The 27,015-nt window shown below is 53.2% G+C and overlaps 1 protein-coding gene across 2 annotated transcripts in view; it reads left to right on the forward strand.

Moving 5' to 3' along the window:
* WWP2 (WW domain containing E3 ubiquitin protein ligase 2) overlaps positions 1–27,015 on the forward strand; it is a 90,368-nt gene that overhangs the window by 25,346 nt on the left and 38,007 nt on the right. For both annotated transcript variants that reach the window (XM_048870700.2, XM_075118497.1), the window contains exons 5-8: positions 1,401–1,538; positions 2,678–2,774; positions 17,834–17,952; positions 24,892–25,093. In XM_048870700.2, coding sequence (XP_048726657.1) covers positions 1,401–1,538; positions 2,678–2,774; positions 17,834–17,952; positions 24,892–25,093 — 556 coding nt within the window. The remainder of the gene's footprint in view (positions 1–1,400; positions 1,539–2,677; positions 2,775–17,833; positions 17,953–24,891; positions 25,094–27,015) is intronic.

The raw sequence follows: 27,015 nt of genomic DNA on the forward strand, positions 1-27,015 counted from the left end.
CCTGAAGGGGCTGGGGGATCTGCTCCAGGGACCAGAGGAGCAGGGATCAGCTGGCTGCCGGGCCTCCGTGTGAGGTGGAGCAGAGTCCAGTTATAAGGGATGCCAGTGAACGTTGGCAGCTGCATGCTGTTCTTTCAGCCCCTGCTTTGTGCCTCCACTCGTCATTCAATTAGCTAATCAACTTCCTCTCCCCCTTTCTGCCCTGCCCGGCTCCCCTGGCTCTGGGAGGGGAGAATGGAGAACTGTGTTTTCAGGTTAATAAGCTCTGGGCGAGGCTGAGGTGCCGTGCTCTGTGCCTGGCCACATTGTGCCTGCTGCAGCTGGTGGGACCTCGTCAACCTGCCAGGAGCCATTAGCTGTCAGACGAGGAAGGGAAGCAAAGCAAAGCTGCAGGCTTGACACAAGGCAGAACTGGGCCCTGCAGCCCCCTGGACCCGCGTGCTGCGCTCTGAGAGCTGCTGTGCAGTGTCTCTAGCATGCCCCTCGCTGGGGATGGCCGGCCTGCTGGGCAGCCTCCAGAGGCTTGTGGCCAGGTTGGGAGCAGCCTGGCTCCTGTGGAGCTCAGCAGAGCGGGTCCTTGGGGTTGAGGAAGGGGATTTTCTTTCTCCACTTGCCTTGTCAGTCTCTTGGGTGGGGAGAGGGTCCAACCCAAGGCTCTGCCGTCTGGACTCTTCCAAAGTGACCGCGAGGGGTTCTCTCAAATGCTCCCAGAGCTGCAATTGGCCAGGCACATGAGGGCCATTCTAGCACCCTGGTGACCTGATGCGAGCAGCCGTCGGTTCATTCCATGTTCCCAACCACCCTTGGCCGCTCTCTTCCCTGAGGTGCCAGGACTTTGCTGTCGGAATGAGTTATGATTACAAGCAGCTTAACAGCTGGAGCCCTGCTCTCCGCTTCCATCGTCTCCCACACCCCTGAGATCCTGTCTTCTGTCCTGAAAGCCATTGGGACCCCATCTGGCTAATCTGCCCTGTGTTGGTACAGTGTGGCCTACTCACAATGGGACATGTACTGGCTCTGGCCCCTTAATCATCGGGAGGTAATGGCTCTGCTTGGACAGTGCTGAGGGAATGGCCCTGCCTCCTCTTGTGTGAGAAGGAAGAGGCCATGGCCCGTGGGCTGGGGACAGCCCTTGGTGGGAGCTGAGGGTCCAGCTTGGTTGGCTCAGCGTTGCTGGGGCACTGGTGTGGTGTATGTGGGTACCGGATCAGAGCCAGCCAGTGTCACGGCAGCTCCTGGCCCTGCCGGAAGCCGAGGAATTCATCTTTTCCTCCTCATGCCATATGGAGAGAGCCTAAACCCCTGTGGCAGGGGAGGGGAGGAACCTAGAATTAGGTGAAACTTTTCAGCTAGTGGTGACTGTGGCTTGTCTCTTTCTCCCTGTCCCTCCATCTCCCCAGTGGAGAACACGCAGCTGACCCTGAACCTGCAGACGGAGAACAAAGGCAGCGTTGTCTCAGGCGGAGAGCTGACGATTTTCCTGGATGGGCCGACTGTTGATCTGGGAAGCCTGCCTAATGGCAGTGCCGTGACAGAGGGTGAGTGCCGCCCATCTCCACATGCAGGCCGCTGCTCTGAGCCTGAGGTGGTGAGTGCTGGGGGTGGGGAGGAGAAGGGCTGAGATCACAGCTGTAAGGACTTGTGAACAAACATCTGAGAGTTAGGAGCCACCTCCTCTCCCAGGTAAGGCTCCCAGTTCAGCCTGTTAGAGTGCCATGCAGTCTGCCCAAAGGACTGGCTCACCCTCACCTGACGGATTATCCCAAGGGCTTGTGGATGTGCCTCTGCCCGGGAGGGGAGCTGTGGGATCTGCAGGAAAAGGTCTTCTCCTCCCGCAGGGAAGCGAAGGGTGCAGCTGTTTTGTGGGTGCTCTGCATCCCCTCTCCCATCTCTCCTGGGCCTCAGGAGGTTGCAAACATGTTGCTGTGGGCATGGCCAGTCAGGGCTCCCTGTGGTGGGAGGAGCAGAGTGAGGAGTTCAGGAATGGGTGAGTGCATTCGATATCAGGGCATCTCATTCAGCCCCCTCCCTGCCTGGGGCAGGGATGTTAGGACCTGTGACGTCTGAGGGCGTGACATGAGCAGGGCTTCCTTGCGCTGCAGGATTTTCCCTGGGCTGATGCATTTACTGGCTACCTGTGCTGGGTTCCGAGCCATGGCGTGATACAGGTGGAATGAGATGAAACTCACACGGGGTGGCCTGAGGGCTTCAGCTGCTGAAAGCCTGGAGAAGTGGGGGCTGCAGGTGAAGCACGAGGGACTTTGGCAGAGCGGTGTGCGGGGAGCCCAGGGCTGAGGAGCCAGGCCTGGGGCAAAGGGGCATTAGCAGAGCAGCGCTGTGGAAAGTAGCCTAACTCTGCTGCTACTAGCCCCCATCCCCTAGACCATCACTCTTCCAAATCCCCTGGAAGGCCCTGTGCGGAGGCCCCCGGGATTTCATGGGAACACCTGCCAGTAGGTGCTTTCCCCAGGACCGGGGCCTTGACACACTGTGTCAGACACATTTCCAGGGTATTTGCAGCATGAGGGCGGGTGTCCCCTGCATCTCAGTGTGTTGGGCTGTTCTCTCTCCAGATTCCCTCTTCAGGGGGCAGCCAGCACCGGAATCACCAGCAGCCCACGTGTCTCTTAGCCTGTCTCACACTCCTTGCTCCTTTTCCTGCTTGTTTATTGTCCAGGATCCCAGTTGCCTGGGAGGGATCCCAGCAGTGTGGCTCCGGCTACAGAGAGCAGACACCAGCCCCCCAGCACAAACTGCTTTGGCGGTAGATCCAGGTAAGGGCCCTTCACTGACGACACCTGTTGGTCCATTGATGGTAGCAGGAGGGGCTGGTTCTCGGAGTCTGTGCAGGAGGCTGAGAAGTGAGGCTCAGCAGGAGCTTACAAAGGAGACCATTCAGTGAGCTCACCAAAGAGCATACAGGATGTGTGAGGAAGGGAGGGGTAGCCCTGGCAGGGCCAGCTGAGGGGTGGTGGCAGGAGAGTGCAGAGATGCCCTGGCAAGGCTGGCTGGGAGAGCTGCCTGGTAGGGATGAGGCAGACAGGGGGTGGTCGTGGGGAGTGGAGGCTAGGAGTCTGCCTGACTGGGACGGCTTCCTGGAAGAGGAGAAATGGGCTTACTGTAACCTGCCTCCGAGGAGGCTGTAGCCAGGAAGGAACCTGCCTCTGACACGCTGTGCAATTCCTCCCCATGTACACCCCTCCCCTTGGTCCAGCCTGGGTCTGTTTGAGTGTTAGCCCTCTAGGCACCGGTTTGTCTTTCCTATGTTTGTACAGCACCCAGCACAGTGGGGTCCCAGTGCCCCACGGGCCTTGGGGTGCTTCCACAGGAATTGCAGAAGGCTGCAGCTGAGGGCGGCTCGGGCAGGTTTATTCCTGCCCGGAGTCGGAAAAAGGCTCCAGTTGCCATCACCCGTGCTGGCAATGCCTTGCTATCCTGCTCTGGCCTCGGCGCTCAGCTTCCAGACAAATTGTTTTATTGTTGCTGCCCAAGAAGTCTTTTTTTTCTTGTACGCCGGTGGCAAGGCCCTGCCAGGCTGCTGGGGGTGCTGAGGTGAAGCCGACCTGCTCTCCTCTCACTCACACCGTGCCCCGAGGCCGGTCTGGGGCATGTTGACGTGCTGGCACCGGTGCAGCTTTGGCAGAGGGGACGCAGAGCAGTGAGGGAGCGTTCTGCTGGCAGGCGAAGAGACGCTGTGGAAGGGTCCTGCTCCTTTAGTCCCCTCTAGCAGATCTGGTCAGACCCCCATAGGTAGCTGCCCGTGTTTGTCTCGGAGGCTGTGTGCAGTGTTTGGTTCCACGCAGTAAGATGGATGCCTCTTCACACAGTCTAGAGATCCAGAGGGGGAGCATCAGCCCCTGAGCTCTGCTGAGAAGAAGCTAGCTGCATCCTTGTGGTAATATCTCCATTTCCCTGGCTCAGGAGGGGCAGGAGGCTCCCCGTGCTCAGCTCCTCCCCTGCTGGCCAGTGGGCACAGCTGCCAGGGGCAGGCCAAGGACCAGCTTGATGTTCTCTGTCTCGTCTCATCTCTCTGTTGCTTTGCTTCTAATGCTTGGGCCACTTACTAGCCCTTTATACCCCCAGACGATCCTCCAAGTCAGTTTGACCCCATGGGAACTACACCGAGCTCCTGGCCAACCCCCCATCCTCTCCCCTCCTTCCAAACCCGCTCCTGAGCAGTGTCTTCTCTTGGAGGCCCCTTCATCCCAGCCTGTTGTTCAGCCCAGCCACACCCCCTGCTGCAGTGTAACTCGATGGGACAGCTTCACCCAGCCCCAAAACGGCACAGGCTGAGTCCTCCCCTTGGCCGACAAGGTTTCCTTGTCTGGAGTAGCAGTAACACCCATAGCCCAGGAGTGGGCTCGGCTCAGCCACACCCCAGCCTGTAGCCAGCAGCCAGTGTCTTGTGTTGCTCGGCATGGTCCAGTGCCATCAGCACTAGCCAGCCCTGCATCTAGCTGAGACTGAATTGTAGGGAGGCAGAACTCAGTTATCCAAGCTGGAATTTGGGCAGTAAATACCCCAGCTTGCACGAGGGATCTCTCATGAGAACAGAGGGCAAAGCCAGCAGCACAGCCTTCCCCCGCCCCCAATCCTGCTGGCTGAATTGCTCATACCACTTCAGCACCTTTGGAGGTCTCCTATCTACATGCTGGGCAGGCCACGCAGACAGGAAGAGGAGAATCGTGTACACGCAGCTAATGGAATTCAGCACTAGGCAGGCACATGCAGCCACCAGACTCACTTCCCAGCTCTAGACTCACCTTAAGGCGGCACTGCCCCCTACTAACCGGGATGGACCACCCACGCCAGGGTGCTAAACACACAGCCAACTCAGGTCTGAGGCCTGGCCATCCAGAGTCGAGTGGCCTGCAGCCCTGACAGAAGAGCATCAAACTGAAGACCATGATCAGCACCTTAGCATCCAGCCTTGTGTCCCTGGATATGGAGCCCAGCCCCTAAAGCTTTCACTCCAGGCAGGACTCTGGAATTGCTCCACCTTCATGGGAAGGGGCAATGGCAGAGGTGTGAGCACCCTCCTCACCACTCCTTGGAGCCCATATGTACTCAGCACATGGAGAAGGAAGAGAGGAGCCTGCCCTGAAGGAACAAAGAGCCCAGCACCACCATAATTCCTTTCAGAAGCCATGCACTTCCATGTGCAGGATCTGCTGGCCCATGTGGACAGAACAGCACCACTCTAATGTCTCAGCTGCCCTGGTGGGAAGTGCTGGGATTCTCTTTTTTTGAAGACGCAGGCCTGTAAGCAGAACATCTGTAGGAGCTGCTGGCTGCCGGCCATCAGCTACAAATCTACATAGATGTTAAATCCAACCCCATGTTGACAGTGTGACACATCTCCCAGTAACCACAGCTCCAAAGTGAGCAGCTTCTCCCCACTTAATGCAGCTCCAGAAGGCCAGGATGTGGCCCCAAGCCAGGGAGAGGATGGCCCAGTGCCGTAGCAGTACACTTCCAAAGGAAATGAGTAGCTGCTTTCCCACCTTCTGCCCTGGTCGCTTTGCCTCTCTTGCCCTCCCTGCATATTCTGACTGGCTCCCACGCAGGCCGCACCCAGTGTGGGCAGCCTGCTTCCCCCCCGGCACAGGAGCCTGCTGCTGCTTTAATCAAGGCAGCGGCTGGGGCTATCCAAGCCTGAGGAGCTGTTCGGAGGGAGCCCCTGCAAGCTGGGCTTGCATGGGTTTATCCAGTTACACACGCTGCTGGATTCAAAGGGAAATGCCAGGCTCCCTCCACACACACATCACTCCAGCTGAGGGAAACTGCTCTGGCTGTTGCAGGCCAACCCCCAGCCTAGCTCTCTTTTGAGGGGAAAGGAAACACTCTGCAATGGGCCCAGAGAGGAGCAGGCCAAGTGGCCCTACAACCACTGCTGTGCGGCCCCAGAGGGGAGCGGGAGAATGCCTTTGGGTTCTCACGTGGAACCTTGCTGCCCACACTGTCAGTGTAGAAAGAGCTCTTGGGGTCACCGTGGGTAGTTCTCTGAGCACATCTGCTCCCTGTGCAGTGCCAGTCAAAACCCTAACAGAATGGTACGAGCCATCAGGAAGGGGCTAAGGCAGACAATATCATAATGCCGCTAGATAAATCCCTGGTACTCCCACATCTTGACTAGTACGTGCAGTGCTGGTCGCGCCGTCTAGAAACATATCTTAAAATTGGAAAAAGGACAGAGAAGGGCAACAGAAATGAGTAGGGGTATGGACCAGCTTCTGCATGAGGAGAGATTATAAAGTCTGGTGCTCTTCATCTTGGAAAGAGACGACCAATGGGGGATATGACAGAGGTCTATAAAATTATGACTGGTGTGGAGAAAGTTAATGGCAAAGTATTATTTACCTCTTACTGTGACACATGAACCAGAGGTCACCCAATAAATTAACAGGCAGCAGGTTTAAAAGGAAGTACTTCTTCACACAGCGCATGGACAGCCTGTGGAACTCATTGCCAGGGGATTTTGTGAAGGACAAAACAATAATGGGGTTCAAAAGGAATTAGCTATGTTCATGGAGGATTGGTCCATCAATGGCTATTAGCCCAGATGGTCAGGGACACAACCCCATGCTCTAGGTATCTCTAAACCTCTGACTGCCGGATGCTGGGACTGGATGATGGGACGGATCACTTGATGGTTACCTGTTCTGTTCATTCCCTGTGGGGCACCTGGCACTGGCCACTGTCAGAAGACAGGATACTGGGCTAGATGGACCACTGGTCTGACCCAGTATGGCCAGGAGTTGGCTGGACCCACAGGGAGCCCCTGAAAAGCCCTGGGATCTGAAATATCCCTATGACCCCCACAGATTTAGAGTGGCCCCTGTGTGTGAGTCACAGGGAGATGAGCTGCGAGAGGCAGGAGACCCTGGAAAGGGGCAGAAGGGCAGTGATAAAGCTGAGAGCAGCTCTGCTGGAGCTTATCCACCTGGCTCAGGAGCTCTTAACCTCGCATAGATCTGACTGTTTCTGGCCAAACCTGACACCCTGATCACTGGGCTTTGCCCTGTGGCAGGTGCGGGGAGAGACTCTGATCAACAGAGTAGGACGGGCAGAAATGGCAAAGGTGCCACATAGCTGCCTGTAGGAGAGCCGGCTGTACCCACCCCGGATGGTGCTGGAGGCTACTGGCTCCCGTCTGGGCAAGGAGACCATTTGCGTCTGTCTGGCGGGGGCAGTGAGCAGCAATAAGTCGAACGCTGCTGAGATGTCAGGGGCCTGGCCTCCCTGGGAGCCTGAGCCAGATTCTGGAGTGCAAACAGCTTCACGCAAACCAGCGTACTTCAAGCCTGCTGAGCTTGGATGTCCACAGACGTGGCGACATCTCCTGCTTGCAGCCTTTGAGAAAGGCACTCAGGTGAGCACAGGCAAGCTGCCTGGAGAGTCAGTGGCCCAGGGCACCATGCCCCAGGGCTCACCAGCCCTCCAGAACAGCCGCCCTAGGGCTATGGAGAACAAATGTGAACCTCCAGGTTGGCCACTCTCTCCTCTACACCAGCTAGGACACAGGGCCTGATCCCTGGGCAGAGAACTGTTGGCTCCAGCCACACCAGGTAAAGCGTCCTCTCTGCAGTGGTGAACATGCCAGTACCCCGACTTCACCCAGCACCCCGGCAGTGACTTCTGGGCTGTTTTTATTTCTCTCCCCACCTTTTTGTTCACTATTGCTGCCTGGTGTGTTCCACCTCAGAGATGGCCGCCTTTCCATGGCGGAGAGTGATTCCTGTGTGCGTGTGAGAGCAGGCTGGGAGTCCACAGTGGGAAAGGCTCTGTTTACGTGTTGAGTGTTCTTTCCATGGGCTGGAGGCCTCCCTTAAAGATGGGATGGGAATAAAAGGGTTAGTCTTTGCTCCTCAACAATTTCTGCCCTGTCTTCTCAAGGGAAACTGCTTGGTCAGGGCTTCCTTTTCTTCCCCAGCACAAATGGTGTCCTGAGATTTGCTGGTAAACTTGGGGATAGGATGTAAAATTCCACAGTTAACTGTGTGAAGAGAGAATAAAGAGCCAGTCATTTGCGCTGGCTCGGAAAGCTGGTGTCCTGGGTGTGGGGGAGCGGCTACAAACCTTGTGTGCTGTGAGCGAGGGGCAGAGGTGGGGTGGGGGAGTCCGTCGCTGTTGCTGCTTGGCGTATTGCAGGGGCAGGAGGCTGCAGATTGCGAGATGGTACGTGACGTAATCTGGTCGTGGACATGTCACGAGTTCTGGTGCTCTGAAGGGCTTCTCCAAGCTAGGCGCAGGTTTTGCTATACCTGCTTTACAAGGGCTGACGTCTTGCTCTCTGATTAGTGATGGGCAAGAATCTTCTTGTGAGGCCGTTTATTGCTCAGGTAATCTAGAGTCAAAGCCACTGGTCACTCGCCCTTAAATGTTGTCTAGCCTCCCTTGGGCTGAGTTCTACACAGAACTCATGGCCCCAGCACCTTACAGATCAGGACTTCGCAGTGGGATATGATAGCAGAAATGCCCAGCAGAGCTTTGAGCTCGAGGCTGAGGTCCTGGAGCAGGGGGATGATAGGCTATGGGCAGCAGCAGCAGGGTATAGCATTCAAGGCTGAGCATCTCCCGTTCAGACAGACAGCAGTGAGTGGAGGGAGTTGCGAGAAGAGCACTGAGGATGGTCAGGGGCTGGAGGAGAGAGGTGTGAAAGGTGTGCGTGGCTCTGCAGTGGGGAGGCTGGTGTGAGGCGGGGCGGTCAGGAGAAGTCAGGTGGAGGTGAGGTGAGTGTCAGGAAGGCTTGCTGCGTGTGAGCTTTGCAAGGCTGTGGAAGGGTCTCCAAAGGGCAGGCTGGGAGCCCCATCAGGGGCCACTAGCAAATCTAGGGAAAAGGCCAGCCTAACGAACCTTAGACTCTCCTCCAGATCCTGCCACCACACAACCTCATATGGCTTCTGGGCTGGGAGTGTGCTGACAGCCTCAAACCTGGGCCAGCCTGCTGATCTGGCTTGTGAGCAGTGCTCTCCTGCGGCCCTGGCTGGGCTGGGAGCAATTCTGCAAGCTGTGAAACCTTCCGAGGCCTGGACATTTTGCCTTCATTTGTTCCAACAGCTGAGACTTGGGCTAACCTGAGAGCTGGAGGTTTAGAGCAATTTGCAAAGGGCTGCGGAGGCGGTTTCTGGGCATGGCCGCTTGGGAGGACGAGTGGCAAGTCTAATAGCAGCCTTGTCTACACCACCAACTGGCTGTCCCCTGCTAGCACTGGTGGGAGCCCTCGGGTGGGCAGCGGTTCAGCTCCAGCTGCTATCCTCAGCGCCATGCCGATTAAGCTGGCTCTGAGCAGATACGATGAATGTGGTGCTGGAGCCAGGGAACAGGCTGTGCGCAGGCTCCCCATAGCGCCAATCCCAGGGCAGGGGAACCCCTGTATTGGGGGTGGTGGGGGAAGGGGCCGTAGAAATCTAGTGTGAAGGAGGTTGGTGCGTTTGCAGCACTTAATGTCTCTGGCCCTGCTGCTCCATCCATGCATGCTCTGCCCGGTGCCGCCCTCAGTGTGAGGGTCCGTGCGAGGGAGGCTGGAGAGCCTGTGCACCCGGCATCCTTTCCCAGTCCTCTCAGGATGGGGGAGGCGGTTTCCCTTCTCCTCACTTCGTGATGCTGCTACATGCAATGTGCTTCTCTCTGTCCTACAAACAGATGGGGAAGCCTCTGCCTCTGTCACATCCTCCCCCGCGCTTTCACGGAGACCAGAGGAATTTCTCAGCTGTGCATTTCACCTCGTGGCTAATGGCTCTGGGGGCCCCCATAGCATGTTCTCCAGAGCTGCCCGGACACCAGGTCACTCAAGCCGTCCTGGTCTCATGTGCCTCATGCCCGGGGCGCATTCTGCCTTCTCCCATTCAGCTGCACCCTCTTACCGCACGAGTGTCTCCTGTGTTGGGCTTTAGTAGGTCACCCTGCAGTCCCTGTGCTGGGGCCATGGGTTTGTGACCACATTCAGAGGGGGTGAAATGACCATGTGCTTGGAGGAGATGGAACCCACTGAGTGGGTTTAATAGAGGGGCCTAGACACAAGCTCAGGGACTGAGTCCTTCTCTGGGCCTGCCCCTGCCCTTGCAGAGCGGGCGAAGGCCGGGGCTCTGTCTGGGGGCTGGCAGTATTCTGTTTTGGCTGAGTCTGCTGCCCCTGCTCTCCTGAGCTCTGGTCGACTTGGGTTTGCACAGAAGGGGGCGAGAGCCTCCCGCAGCTCCTCATGAGACAGGGTGTCTGAATGCATTCCTGATTCAGCCCAGCTTTGGCTCTCCTCCCCTGGGTGCTGGCAAGGCTCCGAGAGTCCATTCCCATCGAGCTCTGCCTTGCTTTTTCCTGCTCCTATTTTAAGTTTTGGTTCCCAGCTGCGTCTTCACCACGTGGCCATGCTCTGTTTGTTTCCAGGCCTCTATTAAAAGACAGTGCCCATGCGGGAGCGCTCGTAGGAGGCCTGGGCTGGCAGGCTGGCTAATTCGGGCCTGGTAACCCTGTGTGGCCTTCTGGCAGCCTGGAAACATCCTGTTTTGGTTTCTAAAATCTCTCTGGGCTGCTTCTAGCTTGTCTGTATTGAGAAGGGCCCAGCATGTGCCTGAAGCTGCCTGCTCCGATGGGGTCCAGCCTAGGTGGGGAGCACCGCCACCTCCCTTCCCCCAGCTGGAGCACCTGGTAGCTGGGTTGTCAGCACAGGCTTCGCCGTTAGCTTTGGGTAGACCATGTCCCTTGTCCTCACTGCCACCTGGCTTCAGAAGGGAAGCTCCTTTCCAAGAGACTGCGGGGAGAGGCATTGACTCGCCTGGAGGGAGCAGGGAGAATGTTCCTCTTGGGGCCAGAGATCTCCCCACAGTGTGTTGAGTGCAGTGGGTTTGGTCTTTAGCCCTTTACAACTGGCCCTCACTGCAGCAGAGCCCAGGCCCTGAGCTCAGGCCTTGCCTCAACCAGGGTTTGGACTTGAGCGGTTTAACGGGGTATATGTGCGTTGGGAGGGTTATAATGAGAACTGTGGCCAGAGCCAAGGCTGTTTCTCCAGGGCTGCCCCATGGGAGGAATTGTGACTAGACAGAAACAGGCCTAGCTGCTCCTGCTCACATGCCGACCCATCCGGCTGCTGAACAGAGCCAGCTGCTCTTGTCAGTGGCTGATTTCTCTGTAGCAATCAGCTTCTGCTATTGCCCACGTTCCCTCCCTGTCCCAGGGTCACGCTCGGCTGCTCCCTACGGGGAGCAAGAACTGAGCAACTGGAAGCAATTGTGGGCTTGTCAGCGCTCGTGTGGGGCACAATAGATGTTGTGGCCCTGTGGCTGCCAAGCTGCCTTTTCCTCCCCGATCCCAGCTCTGGGCAGAGTCCTGAACTGCAGGGACAGCGGGAGGGTTTTGCCCTTTTAAGGTGATAGCTTGTCTGGACTCTTTCCTCTCGGTGCTCTCCTCCTCTCCCTGCAGAAGGGGCTGCTTCAGCAGGGCTCATTTGGGAGAAGTGCTCTGGCCTATGGTCCTGAGCTGCTCGAGCCAGGTGCGGGAGAGTCCTGGCTGTTCTCTGCCTGAGGGGTTCTCCCTGCCCTCATTTACAGAGCTAGTGTAAAAAGCCCACTTGGAACATCATCTGAATGCCAGGTTATTTCCATGAGTCAGTGATTCCCGTTTCCCTCTCCTCACTCCCCAGCCTTAAACAGACGTATCTTCTGCGGCCACCAGAGCCTTCCAGGCTGCTCCTTGCCCCAGAAAGGGCTCTGTTTTTTGGTGGCTGTGATCCAACTCCCCTACCAGCCGGCCCTGAGCTCTGCCCCACCCTGCTCAGACATGGTCTTCAGCCAGCAAGGGTGAAGCGGTTCCTTTTCCTGAGGGTCTCCGTGCTCTGCTGGGGCACAGAGCAGTGAAGGGACCATGCATCTAGAATCGGGGACCCAGTTTGCCACCAGTTGCCAGCAGAGCTGGCTCGAAACTTGGATTGTGTCAGTGCGGCCCAGGGTTAAAGCTTGCATAGGAAACATGGCAGCTGCCAGTGTTTTGCTCCTGCTGGAGGCCTCAGCTGGCACATGGGTCTCTCCCCCCATAGCCAGGTCAGTACAGACCGGATTCCCTAATCATGTTTGTGTAACTGCTTTGGCTGGTTCCCCCTTCCTCCCCGCTCTGTGCAGCCAGAGAGCCCAGGGTACATAGCTCTGCATCCTGCTGCTGCTCCGTGTACATTGATTAGTGTTCTATTTCTATTATGGTAGCACCCAAAGGCCCCCGGGGGATTGGGCCCCTTGGTCCTGGGCACTCTGCATTGTGTGCCCTGGCCACTGTCCTGCTGAGGGATGTGCTCAGAATGCAGTGACACCCAAGGGGTCAGGCAGCACAGCGGATGTGATGGCAGGAGAGCTGCACTGTAGACACAAAGTGAACCAGGAACTCTGTGTGTGTGTGTGTGTGTGCGTGCCTGTGACCAGATCCCTGTTGCAAGTTGTAGTGTAGACAGGACTTGCCCGAGGTCACACAGCAAGCTAGGAGTGGAGACAGTAATAGAACCTGCGAGACCTGACTCCAGTCCCTTGCTCACCCAGGAGCCTGGGCAGAGTTGGAGACAGATCTGTGGCTTTGTGGCACACCCATTTCTTGGCTGGCCAGCAGAGGCATTGTTCCACTGAGAGACTGGCTTCCTCCTTAGCTCTGCTGCCCTGTCCCTGCGATCTCCTGACCTTCAGCCCTCATGCCACTGTCCTGGTCTCAGTCAAGGGGTGTGCCTAGATTCAAGGGCAGCTAGTGTGCCCTGCTCTGTCGACAGGCCTCTTCTCCAGATCTCCAGCTCTGTACACCTCACTGAAATGATGCTGCCAATGCATGTTAATTCATGAGGAGGGGAGTGTTGGCTAGAAGGCAGAGGTTGATGGCTTAGGTGTATCACAGCCCTCCGCTAAGGAGTGGGGTGATCCTGTGAGTTCTGGAAGGAGCAGGCTGTATGGAAGTATTCCCAAGGCTCTGGCTCCTGCCGGCCCTCCTGGTGTGCATGGCCTCTTTGCTTGTGCATGAGATTTTAACCCCTTGATTTGTGTGGAATAAAGAAGACAGGCTATTCTTCAGGGGTCTGTGCTGAGAGCAGAGGGAAGGACTCTGTGCCTGGGAGTTGACCAGCCATGTGTAAGAGCCCCCCCATTTCCTCCAGTCAATGTTAATGTTGGTGCTAACTTGGGGTTGAGGGCTAGGGGCTTCAAATAACCTTTGGGTAGACATGGATCAGCCTGAAAATTAACTGCTGCCCCCAAACATAGCTGCCAAGTGTAATGGGTTTTATGAAAGTTATGTAAAATAAGATAATTTGCATATTTACAAATAATTTGCATATGCCCCTAACTTGATCTTAAATGAGTGGTTTTACTGTGAGTGAAACATCTGCTGGCAGCCCTAGAGAATGAAGCCTGGTGTGTATTTACAGAGCCAGAGCAGGGTAAGCTTCATGTGCGCGCTGCCCTGCAGCATGGCCCATCCTGGGGGGAGGGCCACTTGCAGTAACAAGGCAGTGCCTTCTCAGGACCTGAGACCCACCAAACTCCTCTTACAGAGGGGCCCCAAACATCCATTAGATGGGAACAGCTTTTCATCCTGGCTGAGCTAACCTGAGCTCAGGCAAGTCCAGGGTCTGTCTGTAGGAAACACTGCAAAACCTTCCTCTTTGAAAACCCCTTTCCATCCTTTGCGTGGCCCTCACAGCATTGCCACTTCACCCTAACAACTGCAGGGGGCGTGGCTGAACTCTAAAACCCCTCCCCCAAGCAGGACTTTCCTCCAGAAATGGAGAATGCCCAAGAGCTCAGGGAGCCTGGTGGAGCGCTCACTGTTGCAATCCATGTCATGTGGAAGGCTCTCAGCTACCAGTGGTTGGCAGCCGTACAATCCCAGTAGTATAAAATGGGCAGAGAGCTGCGCTGGGTTCAGGATGAAGACTGATAGGTGAAAGCTTTGTAAGCCATCAGCAATGCCCTGAGGTGTCTAATGCCCCAACAAGTGTGAAAATCAGAGGGGGTCCTATATAAATGTCACATTAAAAACCAGTGTAGTTAGAAGAATGTTAAGGTTGCAAAGTCAAGCCCTCAACAGTTAGGAAAAGCCAGAATGAAGGTTCCCAGTGTTACCTTAACACTCCCTCGCATGCGTATATGTTAGGATAGTCTTGAACTCCATAGTCACACATTAGACTCATAGAAATGTGGGACTTGGAAGGACCCCGAGAGGTTTTCTAGCCCCTGTGCTGAGGCAGGGCTAAGTATTATCTAGACTGTGCCTGGCTCGTGTTTGTCTAACCTGCTCTGAAAAATCTCCAATGACGGAGATTCTGCAGCCTCCCTAGGTAATTTGTTCCAGTGCTTAACCATCCTGACAGGAAGTTTTTCCTGATGTCCAACCTGAATCTCCCTTGCTGCAATGTAAGCCCATTGCATCTTGTCCTGTCCTCAGTGGTTCAGGAGAGCAATTTATCACCCTCCTCTTTATAACACTCTTTTCCGTACTTGAAGGCTGTTAGCTCCCCTCCCCACCCCTCCTTCTCCAGACTAAACAAGTGCAGTTTATCAGTCTTTCCTTGTAGGTCATTGTTTTTTCCTGTATCAGCTGTCAGCAGGGTTTCAGATCCAAAGCACAGACCTCTCCCATCTGAGAGAGAGCCTGCATGGCTGGTGCAGCCTGAGAGAGGGGGTAGTGGGTGGGCGGGCAGCAGGGGCAGCAGCAGCCTCTCTCATCCCTGTTCAGATCCTGCCCTATTCCCTTCCCCATTGAGTCACCCCAGCCTCTGGCTCTCCCATCCCTCCCCGGGGCAGGCTCTATGCTGGCTGAGTGCCTGAAGCCAGGTGTCACTGTACCTCCAGCAGCTGCTGCAGGAGGAACTGCATTTCCTGCCCACAGCTCAGCCAAATGCATGGCCTGCAGGCAGGTGGGGCTTTTAAGTGTGTGTGTGTGTGTGTGTGTCACATGAGCTGTGTGACGCTGGGCAGCTATGCTCTAAAAAGCATAGGCATAACCCAACTCAGCACTGCTGCAGGGCTGGGCTGCCTGTCAGCATGCCATCTGCTTGGTGGTCTCCTCCACCCAGGTCAACTGAGTCAAGAGCTCAGGCCCGATGGTCAGGGACAGGTGGCAGATGAGCTCCCTCCACCAGTGCTTCAAGCCACTTGGTGGGGCGTGGGTCCAGTGCTCTATCTCTGCATTTACCTTTCCGCCATGCATCCTTCTCTGCCAGAGAACTGGCAGGATTTGGATGCCAGGGTGGGTTAGCGGCTGCAGAGACAGGACTGCTTTGGTGCCTCTCCCTGTGAGGGAGGGCACTAGTGCTCAACCACCTGGTCTTGTCCATGCTCCGACACCAGCTCAACCCTGAGCCCGGCCCCGGAGATCCTGGCCCAGCTCCAGAGGGTAGCTCTGGAGTTCTTCTGGCCAGGACTGCACTGGGTCTCTGCAGGGGTCCTGAGTCTTCCCCTGAAGGAGGGAGGACAGAGCCTGGTCTGCCTCCACAGCCAGGTCCATGTCTTCCACCTCCAGGCCCTGCAGAGACTCCTTTACAGTGCAGGTACTCCGGTGAGGAGCACGTTGGTGCACACCTTCCTCTGCCGCCTCCGAGGGCTCCGATACGACTGGCAGCTATTTTCTCTCCATCGGAGCAGTCTTCTGTGAGACCTCTCTGAGCTGCCAGTCTTCTGCCAGGACCTTCTCCAGACCTGGAAGCTGTTCTTTGCAACTAAGTCCATTGTGGCCACCGAGGGGGAGGACCTCCTCACGGAGCGCCTGCTACACAACCCCAACCTACATGTGCAGGTGGCGGAGTCCCCCCTCCGTGCACCGGAGACTGGTCCTGGCACAAACCACCAGGATCAGAGATCTCCTGGATTATGAGTGGGGACTGGATGGATCCGCAAGTGCTTGGTCAGTAGCACGGGGCTCTCCACCCTCCTGACCCCCTGTGTGTGCTCCAGGAGGTGGGGGTAGCCTTGTCACCCACCTCTTGGGTTTTCCTTAGCGGGCACTGGGAGAGGGTGCTCCCCACTCACCCCAGGCCCTTCGGACCTTTTCATCGTGCCCCTGTCCCGCGAGCCCCCCAGCTCCCTCCCCTCCATAACCTGAGCCAGCTGCACACCCTGCAGCCAGTTCGCTTCAGAAACGTGCCAAGGGAACACATTTACATGCTTGTGCTCCACACATTTCACTTTCTGACCCTCGTGTCCCGCCCCGATGCCAAATGGTGAGACTATTTACCACCTGTAGAGGGTGAGGAACCCTGATGGGTCAGACTCTATTCCACCCTCGTCCCACAGCCCACCGGGGATGTTGGTTGGCGGCTCCTTCATGGAGCCGTGAGCTCAGGCATGTGCCTGGCGCGGTTCACCCCCATCTCCGATACCTGCCCCTTTTGTGGTGTGAGGGAGAACCTGGCGCAAGCTTATCTGAAATGCACCAAGTTGCAGCCTCTATTCCGGCTCCTCCAGAACCTCCTGCTGAGGTTCTGGCTACACTTTTCCCCAGACTTCTTCATATATTCACACCCTGTCCATGGCCCCACCAAGTTGCGAGACCTCCTCCTGGCCCTGGCCAAAGTGGCCGTCTTCAACACCAGGAGGAGGATGCTGGATGAGGGGGTGCTCTGCGACTGGGGGCCTATTTCTGCTCCTCCCTGGTCTCACGCATCCAAGTAGAGTTCCTCTGGGCGGCATCCGCTGGCTTCCTAGACAGCTTTGAGGAGCAGTGGGCACTGTCCAGGGTTCTCTGCTCGGTGTCCCCCGCTGGATCCCTAGTTCTGAACCTGTGACCTCCACTTCTTTCCCTGTTATTCTTTAGTTGTCCCCTGTGTTTAGTTGGATCCCAGGTCTAATGGTCCCTCCTGCAAGGCTGGGGGAGGGGCCTTTAGACATGCGTGGGCTTACGCCTGCCTGTTTCCTGGAAATTCAATATGGCCAACAACTCCTGTCTGAGACCAGTGTGTCTGAAACTAGCCTTCCAGGACCCCAGCGCCCAGCCAGCCTGTCCCCTCCTGCATGGGGAGTGGTTGGCACTGTGATTCCAGTGCTGCCCTGTCCCATTGCCCTTCCCTACTCACCTATGGCTGGTGTGTGGTGCTAAGGTTCTCCTGAATTGCTCTGCTCAGCCTTACTGTGAGACATGCCATGTTTTCTTAGGCTGCAAGGGCTGGAGGCTGGAGTCCTCGAGTGGGAGGCTGCTCAGTGAGTGAAGTTGGCTGGCCGTGCCCACACACTCTTTGGGAACGGCAGTGTCTCAGGCATAGCAGGGGGGAATTTTGCCCACAGGGACAGGTGCACTGAACTGAGCCTCGGGAGTTACTTCATGAGAGAGCTGCATGACTGGGGAGAGGTGAGCTTGGCTCTAAAATGTGACTGCCGCTGATAGGGAGAGTCCTGTGTCTAGATCTGGCTTGGGGACCATATCTGATTCGAATGCAGGAGTGGTAGGGCTCCCAAGTACCAAATAACCAAGTGTCTCTCAGAAGAGACTTGGACTATTCATTGATACGCCCATTAGTGCAAGGTGAGCAGAGGCGTGTGGAACTGAGACCTCTGAGCCCTAATGCGCAGCACCAAAGCCCACACGCTGTTCCTCCTGGACTCCCCATTGCTGGGACTTGGGCACGAGTGGCCAAGGTGTGTCTGGAACCAGTGTGCCTGCCTGCCTCTGAGCTGGGTGTTCTGGAGAGAGGGTGTATGAAGTTAGGTAGGTGCTCTGGGTAGCACGATGGCATGGGACTCACTGGGAAGGCTGGCAGGGTGCACCTGGAGGGAGGGGTAGTCTGTGGCCTTCAGCACAGTTCCAGGCAAAAGGAAGTGAGGAGTTTCCTTCTGAGGCCAGCCTGGTCTCTGACCTGTTATGTGTCATTATCCCGCAGGACACACAGAAATTCAGCTGGAGCAGCCAGACAGAACGCAGGGAATGGAGACCACAGTCCCAGCACCAGGGTCCGCCACCGACAGCAAGTCAAGAGTCCAAGCACAGCGAATGGCACAGGTGAAGCATGGGACTGGATGGGCTGATGCTTGGCTTTTCAGGTACTGGCTCTGGCAGGCAGCGCTCAGGGCCTCAGCTGGTGGAGCAAGATGAAGCTGTACGGATGCTTGTTGAGCCAAAGCGATCTCCCGGTAACACACAGCGTGGCCCCTGGCTGCCCTGGAATTTCATGAAAATATTGTGTAATGTGGCCAAAGACTACTGGTCCCAGCCTGCAATGCTCTATTTTGATCCAAACAGACGGCCCACGGTATGTACTGGGACTTGTGCTCTCCCCGCATTGCTATATTTAAGGAGAGAGAAGTTCCATTCTGGGCCAGTTAGGAGTATCCTTTGGGTTCCTTGTGAGTTGCCATTGTGGCCCCATGACTGAGTAATTGGAACATGGATTCCATGGTCTGAACGGACCATTGTGATCCTCTAGTCTGACCTCTTGTATAGCACAGGCTAGAGAACTGTCCCCAAAGAACTTCCAGAGCAGATCTTTTAAAAAAAAAGCCATTCTTCATTTAAAAATTCTCAGTGACGGAGAATTCACCGTGACTTTTGGTAAGTTGTTCCAACAGTTAATTACTTGCACTGTTAAAAATTTACACCTTATTTCCAATCTGAATTTGTCTAGCTTCAACTTCCAGCCATTAGATTGTGTTAGACCTTTCTCTGGTAGATCGAAGAGCCCACTATTAAATATTTTTTCCCCATGTAGATACTTGTGGACTGTGATCAAGTCACCCCTTATGCTTCTCTTTGTTGAGCTAATTAGACTGAGCTATTTGAGTCTGTCACTACATGGCATATGTTCTCATCCTTCAATCATTCTTGTGGCTCTTCTCTGAACCCTCTCCAATTTGTCAACATTGTTTTTGAATTGTGGGCACCAGAACTGGATACAATATTCCAGCAACAGTCACACCAGTGCCAAATTCAGAAGTAAAATAACCTCTCTACTTCTCCTTGAGATTCCTCTGGTTAAACATTCCAGGATCGCATTAGCTGTTTTGACCACTAGGAGTTCATGTTCAGCTGATTGTCCACTATGACCCCCAATCTTTTCAGAGTCACTGCTTCCCAGGATAGAGTCACCCATTCTGTAAATGTGGCTGACGTTTTTTGTTCCTAGATGTACGTATTTACATTTAACTGTATAAAAACCCATATTGTTTGATTGCGCCTAGTTTACCAAGTGATCTAGATCACTCTCAGTGACTTGTCCTCGTCATTATTTATCATTGCTCCAATTTTTGCATCATCTGCAACTTTATCATTGATGAGCTTACATTTTCTTCCAGGTCATTGATAAAAGTATTCAATAACCTAGGGCCAAGAACCAATCCCCCCTGAGGGGACACCCATTTAATTTATGATTCCCCATTTACAGTTACATTTTGAGGCTTATCAGTTAGCCAGTTTTTAATCCACTTAAGGTGTGCCATGTTAATTTTATATAGTTCTAGTTTTTTAATGAAAACGTGCAAAGCCTCATCAAATTCCTTGCAGAAAACCAAATATATTACATCAACACTTCTACCTTTATCAACCAAACTTGTAATGTCAAACTAAGTTCATTTTTTAATGACAGATCTATTTGCCATAACCCATGTTGATTTGCATTAATTACATTATCCTCCTTTAGTTTAGTATTAATCGAGGCCTGTATCAGTGGCTCCATTATCTTGCCCAGGGTTGATGTCAGGCAGAAAGGCCTATAATTACCATGGCACAATGTTAGCCTTCTTCCAGTCTTCGGGAAGAACTTCCCCAGTGCTCCAAGACTTACTGAAAACCAGCATTAACGGTTCAGTGGGCACTTCATCCAGCTCTTTTAAAACTCTTGGATGCAAGTTATCTGGACCTGCTGATTTTAAAAATGTCTGACTTTAGTAGCTTCTGTTTAACATCCACCAGAGATGCAAGTGGAATGGAAAGAGTGTTACCACCACCACCATTTGTTTTCCCACCCCAGCTATAGAACAGCAATACTGTGACATACCAGGGTACAGGCCAGACCAGTGTGGGGCTGTGTGACCCCGGCCCTGCAGCCTCGGGTGCCTTAAAATGCCTTGCTGAAGTAGTTCCCACCTGGGCCACTCACAAACAGCCTTCAGCATGCAAGCCACACCGTGAGTGGCTCTGTGTAATTGCAGCCTGCCAGCCACACTTGGCTTACACTGTAGCTCTCACTGACCTTGGGTGACCCCAGCACAACCCCAGTCTCAGATTTCCCCCAAGAAATGTATGTCCTGTACTGGCCAGCCCTCTCCTGGACAATACAAATATTTTGTCTGTTATTCCTTTAATGGGATAATATGCCAGTGTATTATCTTAAGTAGTTATTCAGACACTTAGTTCAAGCACGCTGGATTAGATAAAACAGTAAAACAAGTTTATTAACTGCAAAGAGAGAGCTTTTAAGTGAATACAAGTAATGAGGCATAAAAGTCAGAAATGGTTACTAGAAATATAAAGATTAAACGCTTACTAATGCCTAACTTAACAAACTACATGAGATTCAGAGCGAAGTTTCTCACCACATGCTCCAGCAGTTTACTGACGAAACTCTGAGGTCTGGACCCCTCCTCCAGAGTCCAACATCTGCTTCCTTTATCTCTTTAGGTGCAGTGAAAGCAATGGGCAGTGGGAGAGGGGGGTGGCCTTCGGGAGGGGGGTGTCCCTCCTTTTTAAAGTTTGTCCCCCCCTTGAAAATCATTTCCTGCTGGGCACGGGGAGTCAGGGTCTATGTGGAAGGATGTTCCCTGCCAGCTTTCTTTGTTTCCCTTCCTGCTTAATGACTCTGTTTACTGCTTAGATGAAAATTAAGCAGCGTACACATTCCATTGCTTAGGACAGACCTGTTTGCCAGCTTGTGTTTGGGCAGGGCTATGGGGTTTGGAACAAGTGCTAATAACACCATACAGGGGCGTCATAACTTCACACAGTGTTGCCACACACATTTTACCAGGACAGTGCTGACCAGAATATTAAAAAATGATACCTTACAAGTGTACTTTATACAAAGATTATTACAATAGTGTCTAGGGTGTGAATACAGGGATATATTCTGTCACAAATACTTTCTGAATACTCTGCCTTTTCCTCATTATTACTGGTAATAAGAAGGAGTACTTGTGGCACCTTAAAGATTAACAAATTTATTTGAGCATAAGCTTTCGTGAGCTAACTAACTAACAAGGCTGCTACTCTGAAACCTGTCATTTTTGATAATGTTACTGTTTCCATTTAGTAATGGACCAATACCATTGTCAGGATTCTTTTTGTTCCTAATATATTTTAAAAACTCCTTATTGTCCTTAACCCTGCTGGCTATAGATTTCTACGTGTGTTCCTTGGCTTCCCATATCAATTTTCTACAATTCTGAGCTTCTTATTTATATTAATTACTATAAATTTCCCCTTTCTTCCGTGTGTGTGTATAAATTAATAAAAACATAGAGTTTAAGGCCAGAAGGGAACATTAGATCACCTAATCTGACTCCTGTATATCGCAGGCCATAAAATTCTCCATTACCCCTTATTGAGCCCAGAAACTTGTGTTTGGTGAAAGCATATCTTCCAGAAGGGCATTCAGTCTAGATCTGAAGACACCAAGAGAGGTCTTCTTTTGGGAGTTTGTTCCAGTAGTTAATCACCCTCACTTTTTTTTTTTAAATAAAAAAAATTGTGCCTTATTTCTAGTTTGAATTTGTCTGTCTTTGGCTTTCAGACATTGTTCTGCCTTTCCCTGTTAGATTAAAGAGCTCTTGAGTGCTTGGTATTTTCTCCTTACACTCTGTAATCAAGTTAGATTGCGCTCTTTAAGTCTCTCACTGTAAGGTGTTTTTTTTACCAGCCCTCGAAGTTTTTGTGGCCTTTTTCTGCACCCTTTCTGATTTTTCTGTATCCTTTTTAAAACATGGACATCACGCAATATTTCAGTATCAGTTTCACCAATGTCATATACAAAGGTAAAATTTCCACCCTACTTCCCTTCTATCCATCTAAGAATCGCGGTCGCCCTTTTTGCCCGGCATTGCACAAGAAGTTCATGAGGAGTTGCTTGTCCATTATGACCTCACAATCCTTTTCAGAGTCACTGCTTTCCTTGTTCCTAGATGCATAACTTTACATTTGTCTGTATTAAAACACATTTTGTTTGAATGGGCCCTGGTTATGAAGCAATCCAGATCACTCTGTAGGGTGGCTGTGTCTTCTCTGTTATTTACCACTCCAACAATGTGTGTGTCATCCCCAAATGTTTTCAGCCATGGTTTTACTTCAGGATCATTGATGAAGTTTTCATAGTGCGTGGATGAATACTGATCACTGTTGAACCCCACTAGTAACACTTCAATTCAATGATGATTCCCCATTGACAATTTTTTTTTTGAAGGATAGTTCAGTTATCCAGTTCATGCGTTTAATGTGCTATATTGATATTGGCCAGAGATCTCCTCAGCCAGCTTTTCTAGCACTCTTGGGTGCAAGTTATTCAGGCCTGCTGATTTGAAAATGTTTGTCCTTCGTAGATGCCAGTTAATATCATTGTTAGTTACTAATGGAGTAGAAAAGTACTTCATCTGACTACAACATTCTGCTTCTTTCCAAATGATATTTATTGATCACTTCTGCCTTTTCTGTATCATTATTAATGATTTCTCTCTATGTAATAATGGCCTATCCCATGGATTTTTTTCCTTGATGTCTTTAGCTTCCCTTATAAATTTTCTGCACTCCATAACTTCTAACTTATATTGATTGCTGTCTATTTCCCCATTTTTCCATGTGTTATATGTTTCTGTTTTATTTCAAGTAGCTGCCTTCGCTTTGCCTCTGAATCAGGATGGGCTTTTAGCCGAAGATGTTGTCTTTTTGGATTGTAGAATTAGATTTTTGGCCATTTAATAAACTCTTCTTAAACAGCTTCCAATTTTCATTCACATTTTTCTGTCTAAAGTTTTTCTCCCATCAGTTTTGCTCAGAATATTCCTCAGCTTTGGGAAATCAACTCTTTTGAAGCACCAAGATTGTATATTGCTGGTTGGGAGACGCCTCTGTTTGCCCATATGGAATGGAACCAGGTTATGATTTCTGATCCCTGTTACACACCTAACTCCTCTTGTTCCCTGGCCTGTAACAGACCACTACCCCCTTCTGTGCTGTGTTAGGTAGGTAGCCATACACATTCAGGATCCTGTGGTTCTGAGTTATCAGTCACTCTAAAACCGGTAATTGTGTCTTTAATGCAGAGTATCTCTCCACACACCTTTTACCTACTCTGTGCTTCCTAAACAAGTTGTAACCAGTGACTTTAACATTACAGTCTTATGAATTGTCCCATCAGGTTTCAACGATACCAATTTTATTAAATTTATTCTTGTCAGTGAGAATTTCCAATTCCTCTTTGGTTGTTTCCCAGATTCCTAGCATTGGTATGTGAATGATTGAAAGGCTTCTCTTCACATTCTTGGCTGTATCAATTCAGTTTGTTCGCAACATGCTGAGTTTGTTTGTACATGATTTGCCACCTTCTCCTGGTGGTGGTAGTTTAATGCCCTCCTGGGTGCCTCAGCTCCTTGCCTGCTGAGAAGGTTAGCCGGTGAGATGCAGGCTGTCCTGTTCATACCACCCCTGTCCCACTGCACTGTAGCCCAGGGTTCCACAGAACTTCAGGCACAATGTGCAGCTGTGGGGCGTTCTCAGTATCTGTAAAATCTCTCTGGAACTGGCTCTCTTAGGTAGTACGTATCTACGAGCATCTAGGAATCTGCCTAGGGCCTACAAGTAACCTCCGAGGCGTAATGATGTCCATGGCCATGGTAACTCGGCCACTGCTTTGACTCTTGGGATTTCTACTGACTTACCCATTGTGTGGAAGCCATCTCTCTTTGTGAGCGAAGGGGTCTCCTGCGGGGACTGAGGTGCAGGGACTGGCTGGGGCTCCCTCTCCCAGAATTAGACTTGGGTCAACATGGGTCACAAGCTGCTGCTTGTTTTCACTCTTGGAACCCGTTTGAAGCCTGTGGCCTGGCTTTGGTCACACATTACACTTAGAATTCAGTCGTGGGTCAAGTGGGTTCCCCTGAGTCCTAGCAGAGTGACAGGCGTCAAGGCGAGGGGCTGGCAAATGTGCACAGGGGAGCTGCCATCCTTCATGCTGTCATGCATGTGAGCACGTGTGCGCACTCGATGTCCAGGAGTGGCTGCACTCCTCCCTGTGCAGAGGAGGAGGAGCAGCTGCTAGAGGCATGGCCTGTGAGGGAGTAGCAGGGACGTGGGTGCTCCCTGCCCCCAGCAGAAAGCCAGGAAAGGCCAGAGCCTTGGGCAGCGGGTGGAGCTGCTGGGTGGCATCTTGCAGGCTAATGTGCTGCCACTTCTCTGTCTTCCTTCCTGCCCCCCATTACCTGTGAGGTTTGCTCCTTTCCTGCTGAGTATTCACTGGGGTCCGGCAGTGTTGGATTTACTGGCACTGTCGGACTTGCTGAGTCAGCCCTTCCCAAGGCGCAGGGCACCTCCTGGGATCCCTGCTCCTCACCTGAATTTTAACCCAGTGCCCCTAGAGCCGGGAAGTTTGCTGGCAGCCTGCAGGGGAAATGCTAGACAGTGAGCACCCTTGTTTCCCACACGCTCTGCTTTGTCCGTCCAACCCGGCTGGTGCAGACAGAGGAGGCGCAGGGGATGGCAGCCGTTGGCAGAGAAGCAGAGGCCCTAGTACTGCTCCCCAGCCTTGGGTGAACAGCGAAGCTCCCTTTGCAGATGGCTGCAAGCTCCCTGTGAACCTGGGGCAGAGGCTAATCGTTGCCGTCAGTAAGCAGGGCTGTAGTGGTGCGTTTTCCCTTCTCCCTCAGGAGGTGGGGCTGTGCACGTATCAGGGCTGGCTAGATCAGCCACGGCTGCCTGGGTCTCCTCACTCAGCCCTAATCTCTCCGCCCTCTGCATTTTCAGTGAATGGGGACTCTGCTGGTGCCACCGACACTGAAGAGGAAAGGTCTGTGGTGGGCATGACCTCGCCACCTGCAGCAGTGTCGAATGAGACCCCCACCCTTCCTGCTCCATCCGTCCCTGGGGAGCCAGAGGAGCCGGCCCCTGCCTCAGGCACCCAGTCACCTCGGCCTGCAGCGCAGGCCTTGGAAGCTCTACCACCTGGGTAAGCAGCTCTGTCTCCAGCCTCGGGCCCATTCAGAATGCGGTGTGGCCCATTCCCAGGGCAGGGCACCATGGCGCTTGCTCCTCCTGTGGCTGGGGTAGGGGGAGTGAGGCTAGCTCTGTGCAGAGAGGGTCCGAGGAACTTGAGTGGTCTGGGCCGCTGCTCTGAGCCTGCAGGAGCAGCTGTGTTGGAGGGTGGGGCTCTGTTCTGCCAGGCTGGCTATGGAAACAAAAAAGCACATGGGGCCCTTGGTACTTTCTGGAGCATCACAGACAAGCAGCCGGACTGTGACGTTGGACCTGGTCCATGGACAGCATCTGTGTTTGGCTGTATGTGGGGACTGACCTCTCCTCCCTCAGCAGGGGGTGGGCCAAGGCTGTATCCGTTTCACGTTCTCAGGGGCTATACACAGCGGCAACATGACCAAATCCCTTGCTGTCAGGTCCCCAAGGGCGGAACCGCGCCTTTTGCTCTTTCTGAGCAGGACGGAAGGTGTCTGTGACACATACGTTACAAAGAGATGGGAAATTTCCAGAGAGCTCCCTTTAAACAAGAGGGCCTGAACATTTTTTAAAATAAACTCTTAGAAACATGTAAGGGTCCTGCTCCTCTGTCAGTTTGGAGTGGGGGTGTCTCACTTAGCTGGGGTCTCCCATGCTAGCTGCTATACAGAGAAACAGTGGGTCTGACCAGACAAAGCGTGCTGACAGATGCACACAGGAGGTGGAACCAGAGAGAGCTCTGTTCTTGGGTTTCTCTCCAGTCCTGGGCCTTTCCAGACTTACAGGTAACAGCAGGAGGTAGAAAATCTTCAGAGCAGGAGGGAAGAGGACTTGGTGCTTGCAGTCCCCGCAGTAGTAGGGCAGTTGGGAGAGGGGTGCTCTGGAAATTACATTAAAGTGTGAGCTGCAAGACCATCGTACAGCCCAGCCCAGGCCAGGCCAGGCCAGGATGCAGGAGGGCAGTCTGAGCGAAAGCTTTCTCTCTAAATTTGGGACATTCAGGCAACGCAGCAAGAGGGGGTTGTTAAAGGGGAAAATGGCCTCCTGCATTTCCTGTGAAGTAAGCTGTTTATTTTCCTTTGGCTAAGCCAGTGCCTGGAAGGTCAGGGCCTCTCTCATGTGTCAGTCATAGGTAATTAGGGTTAACAGCTCAGTGTGTCTTTGTGGGGTGTGTGAGGGTTGCTGTTCTCAGGGCTTGGGCTCTTCCTGTTTCCAGGCAGCTGGAAAAGGCCAGAGCTCTGAAAAACGCCTTTATTCCAGCAGGAGCTGGAGCGTCTCACTGCTCCTTCCGGTCAGGCTGAAGATCTCCTCCTTGCGCCCCAGCACTCTCCAGGGCGGACCTGGGGCATTGTCTCTTTCCTGGTGTGAGTGGGCTGTGACTGCCAGCCCAGTCCGTGTGCCACTCATGAACAGAGTTATGGAAGTCCCTAAGGGTGCAGGGAGGTTTCCTTAGCACGTTCAGCTCTTTCAGCCACCCATTCCATGGCCCCATGGAGCCACTCTGAGGATGGGCTGATTTGCTGTCCATTCCCTGGCTCAACATTCTTGAAGAATGAAGAACATTCTTCAGCTCCCCAAACCACTAGCCAAAGTCATTCCCAGCAACACGCCAGCGTGGTAAGACACCCAGAAATGCACCTCCCCAGATCAGGGCCTAATAGAAACCCCCGGCCCCCACAAGCCCATTTGCACCAGCTCTGGTTCGCGTGTTCTTGCTCCTGTTTCTCTCTGTGATTGGAGCAGAGAATCCAGGATGTCGGAGGGAGAGAGGGCGGCAAATATTCAACCTGCTGTTTGTGGTCGGGGTAGGGAGGAGGAAGAACAGCAGCATCAAATCCCCTCCTGTTGCACCCACTGGCCTTAAGGGCCACCACACTGCAGCTTGGGCCGTTCCCTATCTGTACCCTGGGCAGAGACTCT

Source organism: Caretta caretta, chromosome 12 (genome assembly GCF_965140235.1).
Source record: "Caretta caretta isolate rCarCar2 chromosome 12, rCarCar1.hap1, whole genome shotgun sequence".
NCBI lineage: Eukaryota > Metazoa > Chordata > Testudines > Cheloniidae > Caretta > Caretta caretta.